Source organism: Cuculus canorus, chromosome 8, assembly GCF_017976375.1.
Source record: "Cuculus canorus isolate bCucCan1 chromosome 8, bCucCan1.pri, whole genome shotgun sequence".
Lineage (NCBI taxonomy): Eukaryota > Metazoa > Chordata > Aves > Cuculiformes > Cuculidae > Cuculus > Cuculus canorus.
The window spans coordinates 25,842,685-25,852,977 of record NC_071408.1 but is presented as its reverse complement, the minus strand read 5'-3'; the positions used below and the strand labels follow the sequence as shown (position 1 = coordinate 25,852,977).

Below are 10,293 nucleotides of genomic sequence, written 5' to 3'. Positions count from 1 at the left end.
GGGACTTTTTTTGGAGGATGGTGAGGTGCTGTGTAGACAGAGGAAGGAGAACTCACCAGGACTGTAGAGTGAACATGACCTTACTATCACACCTCCCTGTCAGGTTAGACATGCCATCAGTATTGCTGTATCTCATTTTACAGCAGTGCCTTGTCTTATCTATAGAACATGTTAATTCTTCTGAATAACAGTTCTGTCACCTGGCTTGTCTACAGCAGGAGCCCTTGGAGAACAGGGAGACGGACCCTTGTGTGTTGATTGTGTTATCTCCGTTCTCTCGATTACAGTCCAGCAGTGCTGTGTGATGTTGCAGTCACTCAGAACACTGCTTTTACAGCTGAAATCAGGTGGATCTGTCCACTCCGAGTGTTGGGCAGAGGTTCCTCACTTTACACAGGTGGATGAATGGCCTCCAGAGCTGAATTCATCTGAGGACAGGACAGCACTCAGCTGGAGTTCAAGCCTGGCTACCTCTTACCTCCCCCCTCCTATAGCTTCATCCATCTAGGCAGGGATGACTTCAAAAACTTTCCCTCACTGCAAGAGCGTACAGGAACCCCAAGACAGTAGCAAATACTTAACAAACAGGTTGTTCGTTAACAAGACACGTCCATCCACAGGTTGCTGGAAGCGGGTGAAAGGGTGAGTGGAGTGTCAGCCAATCTGACGTATTGTTTACTGTGATGTTCCTACTGCTATAAATTGCTGCCAGCAGTGTTTCACCAGGATCAGCCTCATCAGAACAGGAGGGAGAGGATTTTTACTTGCACTTAGCTCCCCACCAGGTACAGGTGTGGGAGGAGAAGGAGAGGAACAGGCAGGAGAAAGCAGTATCAGGCATCCTGGACATCGGGCCAGCATGGCGACCCTTATGGAAAACATAGTCAGACCTTCTGCTGTTGTTTTCCAGCTATCTGTGGTGCTTGGTGTCATCTTTGTGTTGTTAAAAGTGGCCCAATTCTACCAGGAGAGGAAGAAACTCATCAATGCTCTGAAGGCATTCCCTGGTCCCCCAAAACACTGGCTTTATGGCCACAATCATCTGGTAAGGAGGCAGCTGGGCTCGGTCAGGGTGGGTTTATCAAGACATCAGTCAGGATGAGAGGAAACAGTGGGTGGAGTATTCCTTGCTGGTGTCCCTTCCTACAGGAGACAACCTCTGCAGAGGGAGTGCCCAGACTTTTGCCTAGACATGAAACTTTGGTAAAAAACAGAGCTATGTTTGTAATCATGTGCTTAAATATGCATTAGGGTGATTTCTGGGAATTTAAGGAATTCATTTATATATAAGCAACCATAAAATGTCTGTCCTGCATTAAACCTTCTACCAAGAGCCTCTCCCCCTGCAGCCACTTAAGAAGACAGCCAAAAAAGCAGGGCATTTTAATGCAGGTATTTTCATCCTCAAAGAAACTTTCGCATTGCATGTTTTGCACTGCTGAGTTTAGAAAATAGATGTATGATAGCCTTGGTTCCCTGCTCTGTTCACTGGGCATCCTGGCATTGCTCGTGCCAGCTGTAACTCCCAAGTGCAACATCCAAACACTCTAACGTCAGGCTGTACGGAGGTGGCTCGACTGCAGATGGACTCCAGCTAGGAACTCTCCACGGAGCTGCCTTGTGCCGCAGGGGTGCAGTGGCTCAAGCGGCTTTGCCACCTGTGCACAGCCCCTTTGCCATGTGTAGCATCTCCTCTATCTGCAGCACAGAAAGTCTCCCATGGCAAGTCCACTCACTCTTTCCTCATTTCCCAGGAGAGGACATTGGCATGTGTTTGCATTGTGAGGGCAAGTTTACCTCCTGCTTTCCCTAGCACATCCCTCTTTTTCTGCCTGAATTCAAACCCTACTTAACTGTCATTGCAGATAACTTCCAATAATGTGTTAAATCAGCTGGTGTCTTGGGGAGAAGAATACCCCTATGCCTTTCCCAGATGGTTTGGACCAGTCCTGCCTTCTATAATAATCCATCATCCTGAATATGCCAAAATCATACTTGGCCAAACAGGTAAGTAAGTCTCTACATCTGGTTTTGGGAAGTCACATTCTTGACACTTCCCAACAGAGGAAATTATGGGAAACTTGCCTGGAGTCTTCCCTCCACCAGCTTCCTTCACAGCTTTTGCAATTCTTCCTCCGGTCTCCTTCACAAACTCCCACCTCACCCCAGGTCTTATGGGCATTTTGTATTCTCGTGCAGTGGCCACATGATCGTTCCTCCCACTCCACTGTCTCTGTTATCATTGGTCTTACTGTCTTCTGTGGCATCTACCACTAAAATATCTCTCTGTTTCCCAGTAAACCTGCTGATGTGGATAAACTGGCATAGTAATGGCTCACAGAAGACGCTTCAGGTCTTCCCCTCTGCTCCTTTCCATGGAGCATGATGTCTGTGAGTCATGCATCCTCAGGCATCTCCAGCAACTCCTATACACTGTTCTCAACTTTGAGATTTGCCATGGCCACTTCTTTTCCACACACATTTTTTGTTACAACTTTCTCTGGTTTCTCATGTCTGTTGAGGTTGTATTTGTAGGGAACCACTTATAAACTCTACTTCTGGTCTCAGAGTATTCTACATACTGAAATGAGCCTAATCCTACACATTGGTTTAGAGAATGGATTCTAATGCAAATTTATCCTCAATTTTCCTTTTTGTTTTGTTGAATTCATTAGTCATTCATACTGTTCTGGTGATTATTTTGTTTTACAGATCGCAAGCCCAAAATTCCCTACAAATTCCTTGTTCCCTGGATCGGTAAGTCATTCTCTTCCATGATCTCTCTCAGCAGTACTGCACATTTCAGCAGCTTCTCTCATCTTCCTTTATTTTGCTTTCTTCCATTCTAAACCAAAACGTTCAAATGAGAGGGTTTGTCTGAGCATGAGTATTAGTACTGGTGGTGCCCACCTAGTCGTGGAGCGGATAATTGGCTTTGCATCCTGGCCTTCACTAAGCAACCTTTGATTTGCTCAAGCAATGAATGCTACCATGAATAAGTGAGGTGAGACACACCAAAGACAGGACGTTTGTGGCTTACACACAGCTTTGAGGTGGTCCTCCAGGGTCCTACTAACTGTGTGCTGCAAAAGGCATCCAAGTATTTAATTTAGTGCAGAAAAATCCACCTGAGAGAGCAAGTCCTGCACCTCTGCCACCAAGACTTAGGTTTCAAGGTAGATTAGGCATGCACAGCTAGTTGCAGTGAAGGACATGCAGGCGTGCTTTTCCTCTGTCCAAAGAGTGCTGCTGTGAACAGCCTCGGAGAGGCTGGGGAAATATCTCCACCACCCAATCCTCCTCCTCCCAGACCTTGTACATTAGCCTGTGCCTGGCCAAAAGCAGTAGTGAGGCTGTCACATCCATGGTCAGTCTAGAAGAGCTGATTGCACCTTTGCTATTTGTGTCTCCAGGGCAGGGGCTGTTGACCATGGATGGAAGCAAATGGTTCCAGCATCGGAAGCTGCTCACCCCAGCTTTTCATTATGATGTGCTGAAACCTTATGTGGCCCTGGTGTCAGACTCGGTCAAAGTGATGCTGGTAGGAATTGCCACTCCTGCTACTTTTACTTTTCAGCTGTGCGCTAGCAAAAATAAGCAGGTCTGGGAATGACGGAGGGAAACAGACTGGACTTAGACGATTCCTAGAGTTTCACTGAACTTTTTTAGGGTAGTTTTGATGTTCTGAAATTGCTCTTCTCACCTTCCTCTGGCATTCCACTTATTTAATCTTTCATCTGCTTTCTAATAAAATCAACCACTGCTAGAATATCCTTTCCTATCACAGTAATGGTAAACCTGCAAAAAGAAACGCACAGAAGGGTTTGATTAGATTCATATAATATGCAGTGAATGAGGGCCTCTTCTTGCAGAAAAGAAAGTAATTATCAGTGTGGATCTGAGAAAAGCGACAGAAAAATATAACCTGATTGTAGGTGGTAGTCTGTCACCCCTTATCCCTATCTTCACCACTAGGATAAATGGGAAAAGAAGAACCTAGAGCAGAACTCAGTGGAGCTCTTTCAAGAGGTCAGCTTGATGACACTGGACAGCATCATGAAATGTGCCTTCAGTTATAACAGCAACTGTCAGACTCAGAGGTCAGTACCTGAACTTTCTCATTCTGGGAAAAGAAGTGCACCTGTGCCCCGACTTGTGTTGCTAACAGCAGCTTGTTCTCCCCTCAGCAACTCAGACTATTATATCAGAGCTGTTTATGACTTGAGCTACCTTTTGAGCAAGAGATTACAGACTTTTTCTTACAAGGATATCTTCTACGACTTGACTCGCAAAGGCCGTGAGTTTCAGGATGCCTGCAAGCTGGCCCATACCCACACAGGTAATTCTCCCCCTTTCTCCTCAGTCCTCTCTCCCACCTGAACCCCTCCCTCCCTTGCAGCTGGAGCAGCTCGCAGCAGGGCTGCAGCATGCACTGACCAGAAGGTTAAACATTAGAGTCCAAGCTGCTGGATGAGCAGACAAGTACATGAACTCTCTGGAGGGGCAGGACACATCTAATGGGCTGATCATTCATCTGTGTAGATAAGGTAATAAAAGAAAGAAAGATGTTGCTCTCCAGTGAGACGGAACTTGACAAGATCCAGAAGAAGAAACACCTGGATTTTCTAGACATTCTTCTTTGTACCAAGGTGAGTGTTGGAAATAATTGAATCAAATGCCAAAAAACATATCTGCGTGGCACTGAGGAGGCATCAGCAAGGAGCTCATCATGCCTGGCTGGAGTTACTGGCAACAGGTTCCACACCTAGATTTTTTTGGCTCAGGGAAAGGTGGATTGAAAGGAAAGGAAACAAAAGTGTGTGAGATGCAGTGACTGAACCTACAAACCTCAGACAGTTTCATCTTCCTTGTTCATTCTCATGGAGCACATTAATGGTCCAAAAGAAGTGAGCTGTCAGAAACTAGAGAGGAATGAGATTTTTTTTTGGTAAGGTTATAAGGAGACCACCTTGGCTGTAGTCCTCTTAAGAGGTTTTATCTCTTACCTTCTGTAATTTGACCTCCACAGTCATTTTCAGATTCTCTGGACTCGGTGTTCGTAAAGGAGATACACTCTGTGCTCACTCTGTCCTTCTGGACCCACTGCTTTCTTTTGTGTCTCAATCACAAACAAAACTCATCCAAACAAAACTGCCTCAAGACCTAACAAGGACCCTTAGTGGGGGATCAAATAGAATGGCCTTCTAAAGAGATGGGGTCTGATATCCCACCGAAGCCCAACACTGTAACTGTTGACTGCAGAGGTGGCAGTCAGTGGGTCTGACTGTTCTCACATGTATTGGATATACGTTCTACTGGCTTACTTCCTGATGTATGGGGAAGTACAAGAGACAACAATTGGTCCCTTCTTCTCCAGCATCTGGGGTTATTTTTATGCCCAAAGAGTCAAGCCCAATTAATCTGCCCTTGAGAATGATATACTCTCCTCTTTGATAGGATGCAAATGGAGTTGGGCTATCTGATGAGGACCTGCGTGCCGAGGTGGACACATTCATGTTTGCAGGTCATGATACTACAGCCAGTGGGATCTCCTGGCTCTTGTACTGCCTGTCATTATATCCACAATACCAGCAACGGTGCAGGGAGGAGATCCAGGGGATCTTGGGAGACCGAGATACCGTTGAGTGGTGAGCTAGAACTTCTTATTTGTTTGCTTTGAACTCATCCTGAGAAGGAAACTTCATCCACCTTATACTGCATCTGCATGGTGGAATACTGCTTTTCATGTAGCAATGTTGATGGCATAGTGAGGACTAAGAGAAGGAAACACCCCAACAGAAGATAGGAAACATGGCAGTCCAGCCAACCCAGTGTGCAGCACTGGCTGGGCTGCTGATGTCCTCATCGCTGTCACTCATTCACAGACTGACCCCCCCGATTTGCTTTCAGGGAGGACCTTGGGAAGATGACTTTTACCACAATGTGCATCAAAGAGAGCTTGCGCCTGTTCCCACCAGCTCCTTCAGTGTCCCGATACCTCTCTAAACCGCTCACATTTCCTGATGGACGCAGCTTGCCAGCAGGTCTGTTGAATTTGTTCATCCTTCATGCTGCTGTCCATGACAAGTGGAGGCATCCTTGCTAGAGCTGCTGTGTGGAGGGACTGGTGGGGTTTCCAGCCTCTCTTCTCTCTCCAAAGGGCTGTTCAGGGCCACCATAGCCCGCTGTCACAGCGAGCTTGGAAGGGTGGCCAGGGAGAGTCCAAGGATGTGCTCCTGGGCCCTGGGATGTTCACAGAGCTCAAAGAGCACTTGTAAGTGCTGATCCTGGCCAAGAGTGAAAGTTCATCCACTGATACCAAAATGGGGCCCCAGCTCTGAGACCATTGCTCCTTCCATGTGAGGATTTCAAAAGGTGACCTGCCCAAACAGGCTCAGCCAAATCTCCTGCAATAGCCCCTGCAGAGCCCAAGGAAGGAGAGCCTCCCACAAATGCTTTTCCTGGGTCTTCACTCTGTCATGAGCTTTTTCTCACTTTTCTTTTCCAGGCTGCCAGGTTTCTGTGAACATATTTGCTATGCACAGGAACCGGGACGTGTGGGATAACCCTGAGGTATTTCACCTTTCTAACAAGAAGTTAGAACATTAAGTTACCAAACAACCCAAAGGCTTTGAACATTACAAAGTGATGAGAAAGAGTGTTGAGTAGTCTTCATGCATAAGTGACACAGAGATACCCAAACTGCTTTCACCTGCCCTGGATAGAACTAGGTCTCAGAGCGGCATAAAAAACCCCAAGCCCTCCAGGCAGTATGCAATTCAAAGGTGATGTCTTAGAGGCTTCAAGGAAAGAAATAACCAGGAAACCCGAAGGGGAATTTGCAGCTCCCTCCCTTCAGTAGCTTTCTGGAAATCCAGGATCAGGCGTCTTTGGACAGGAGGGAGGCTGACTTGATTATTACTGCCATGGATGAGAAAATACCTGTAAGCATGTTGAGTGCTATAGTGGATGATCTGGATATCTCCAAGGGGAAGATCTGCTTGGCCATTAGCAACTTCTTCTTAGTCATGAGCACCCTCTTATCACCCACCCGGGTGGCTTTGCAGAGGGATGAACATCAGCTGCAGCTCCTCTGGAGCAGCAGAAGCAAAATCCAGCCCTATCCTGGGGACCAGGGAAGAATCTGGTGCTGCTCGTATCAGAGCCAACTCTGACAAAGTGGCCTTTGCTGCTTCCACAGGTGTATGATCCCATGAGGTTTTCTCCAGAGAACTCAGCACAGAGGCACTCCCACGCTTTCCTGCCTTTCTCCGCTGGATCCAGGTGGGAGTTCCTTTATTTTTCTCCTTCCCCATAGGCTGCTTCACACAGGAGACCTAGCTCAGAGCTGAGCTCCCGGGGCTAACTCTACACTCAGTGACCATAAGCCAAGTCGGCTTGGCCAGCTCAAAAAGGCTTTCCGTAACAGGATCTCCACCATGCTCCATCTGCTCCAGAGCATTGCCACACCCCAAGCTGTGTGGTCAGTGTAGGGTTTCATACACTTTTCTTGTGGATTTGTGGAGATATTTACATTTTCTGTTGCCTGCACTGGGAACACAGGCTCCCTTGTTTAGAGGTGAATACCAGCGCACCTCAAAGCCAAGCTGAGTCCAAGTCTGCGGGGTTCCCGTGATGTATTAATAGATACATGTAGGGTACTGAGTTCTCAGTAATTTGCAGGATGAGATACTGGACACAGAGCCAAGAATAAGCTTTCTCGGGTACCTAGGGTTTTAGCTGCATCCGTGTAGAACTGCTTCTCTCGATCTCAGATCTTTTTTCAGTACTTATTAATAAAGAACAGCAATACTACACACAGAGCTGCGTGCCTTTTGCTGTGGCATCAAGAATCCTTGGATAAGCTGTGGTGTCATCCTTGCAGCAGCTGGAGGTCCCCCAAAGCTGCTGTTTCAAGAAGCTTGCGCAAGGGCTGAGCCCAGCTTGGGGGCTTCAACCAGAACATTTGTCATCTTCTCTCCAGGAACTGCATCGGGCAGCAGTTTGCCATGAATGAGATGAAGGTGGCACTGGCCTTGACCCTGCTCCGATTTGAACTCTCCCCCGACCCATCCAAACCTCCCTCACTGACATCACAGATCATCCTCAGGTCTAGCAATGGGATCCACCTGCATTTGAAGAAGATTCGCTGACCCAGTGGGGTATAACGGTGGTGACGAGTGCTTTCCCAAGAACCACCCTCCACCCAGAGGTATAAAAGGGTGACACCAAACAGACCCACCCTGGCTACGTAGGACCTCTTCCACATTAACCTTCTCCCTGCTGCCATGCAGGGAGATACGCTGATCCCCTTGCACAGGCACAAAATCCACCAGATCCACGTCCCCTCTTTGTGCAGAGAACAGCTCTGTCAAGGGCTTTTCACATCATGGCTGTGGCTCAGCCTTAACCTTCACAGGATTGTCTATGTCCTCTTTATCTCCTCACCTCTAAACTGCCTTTACATTCTACTTAGTAGGACTTCTGCTTCCTACCTTTGTATTTGTACCACTGCCAGTTCCGTGCTTGTCACGGGGATGGACAATAGTGGTGTGTTTTGTACAAGCATCTTAAAGGCTGGGCACTACCTGAGCACCAAATCCCTGCCCTACCTCCAGCCTGGATATGCCGGGGCAGGAGACCTCCTCTCTGTAGCAACACAGCATTCCCACACATCACCTAATCTGTGCCGGGGCTGGCACTGTGCCTGCTGTTACAGAAACAAAGACCAGCAGGTTTTTCTGCCCTAGCACTGAACTTCCTTGAGCTTAAGGTGCTCAGGAGCAAGAACAGAGACGTGGCTCCAGCTGACAAGAAGAAAGCACTTGCTGCCCTCCGAACAGCATGCGATCAGACTTCTCCTCCTCTCTGAAATGAGAATAAAGAATCATGGAGACTCTCCCCCAAGTGTGGCTTTGGCTTCCTTTTCATTTGTGGGCCAAGAAGGTTCCAGAATGAGTTCTGGCAGCCCACAGTGCGCAAGGGTGCAGCCCTGCGAGTGTTTTCTCAAGTCACAAGGGCTGTCTCTGCGGATATGTCCCCCCGCTGAGCTTGAGGAGCCTGTTTCCACTCCTCCCAAACTATGGGTCACCGAGCCCTCACCTCTGCCTTTGAGTTTATACGGTAAGGAAACAACTGAACTGATCTGGAGTCAAACAAAGCGAAACAGAAATCATTACACACACGCATACGCATCAAAAGCCAGTGGCAAAAGCAAAATCAGCTTGAAAAAAAGGTCTGAAGAGGGAGCGTGAGTCCATCTCAAGCCCTTTTCTGCAGAGGCTGAGAACTGACCGCTCAGTACACGAGTGAGCTGCCCAAGGGGGGCAGGGGTTGGGGGGCAGGGACCCACCGCAGGGCCTCCCCCCACAGCAGACCCTTCCCAGGCCGAGGCAGATCCGCTGGGTGAGCTGCAGCTCTGCGGTGGGAAATGGATCGCTAGGTGGCAGTGGGAGACCCAGAAAAGTCCTCCCTGGATCTGGGATGTGCTGGGCTTGGCAGGGAGCACGGCCAGGGCCAGCAGGGCAGCTGATTGTGCTCTGTCCCTGGAGATATCCCTGTCTCATCCCCACCCTCAGCCCTTTGGGGTAGCAGAGCAAGCACTGCTCCATCACAGTCCCCAGAAAAACGGGGTGTTACACCAGGGAAAGATTGTCACTGTGAGTGCCCAGGCAGTTAGCTGGCATCAGGGGACTGAGGCACAGGAGGCTGCACACATGCCACGCCACGGAGAGAGACAAGGCTGTTTGTCCAACTCTTACCTATGGCAATAGCATCACCAGCATCACTTTAGGCACTAACATAGCCAAATCACGTCTGTCTGTCTGGGCAGCTCAATTCTGGTTGTGATCAGACCAGGACAGCCAAACGTGAGCATCTCTACACCTGCATAAACCCCTGCTTCCCCTCTCTGCCATCCGCTACATCTTCAGCTTGAGAGACAAATCCCCTCTAGGGCTGGATCCAGCCCTTCATTTTGGCTGTCTCGGTATCTAACAGGACAGGGGTGCTGTGAATAACCAGTGAGGTGCAGCTCGCATTTATTTTGCAAGGCAGCTGGGCATTGGGTTTGTTTTCTCCTCACTCCTTCCTTTTCTTACCCTGGGAAGAGACTGGGTGGGGTTGTGTAGGTGCCATCACCCTTGCCAGTGGACTCAGCCTGGTCTCAAAGGTCTCACTGACTCCAGCTCTCCTTCTGCTGAGCTACAGCACAGCGAGGCCGTTGGAGGGCAACAGTTTGATGCAGCTTTTCTTTACTATCTCTATTTGTCAGACATTTCAGACAATCATATA

The 10,293-nt window shown here is 48.4% G+C and overlaps 1 protein-coding gene across 1 annotated transcript; it reads left to right on the top strand.

The window, feature by feature from the left end:
• The first annotated feature begins 723 nt into the window (after positions 1–723).
• On the top strand, positions 724–8,901 carry LOC104060160 (cytochrome P450 4B1). Its single transcript, XM_009561924.2, has 12 exons — positions 724–1,045; positions 1,866–2,007; positions 2,713–2,757; positions 3,414–3,541; positions 3,976–4,100; positions 4,188–4,339; positions 4,543–4,649; positions 5,458–5,648; positions 5,911–6,044; positions 6,509–6,573; positions 7,202–7,284; positions 7,985–8,901. The coding sequence occupies exons 1-12, from the start codon at positions 860–862 to the stop codon at positions 8,151–8,153; spliced, it is 1,527 nt and encodes a 508-aa protein (XP_009560219.2). The 5' UTR covers positions 724–859; the 3' UTR covers positions 8,154–8,901.
• Positions 8,902–10,293: the final 1,392 nt, after the last annotated feature.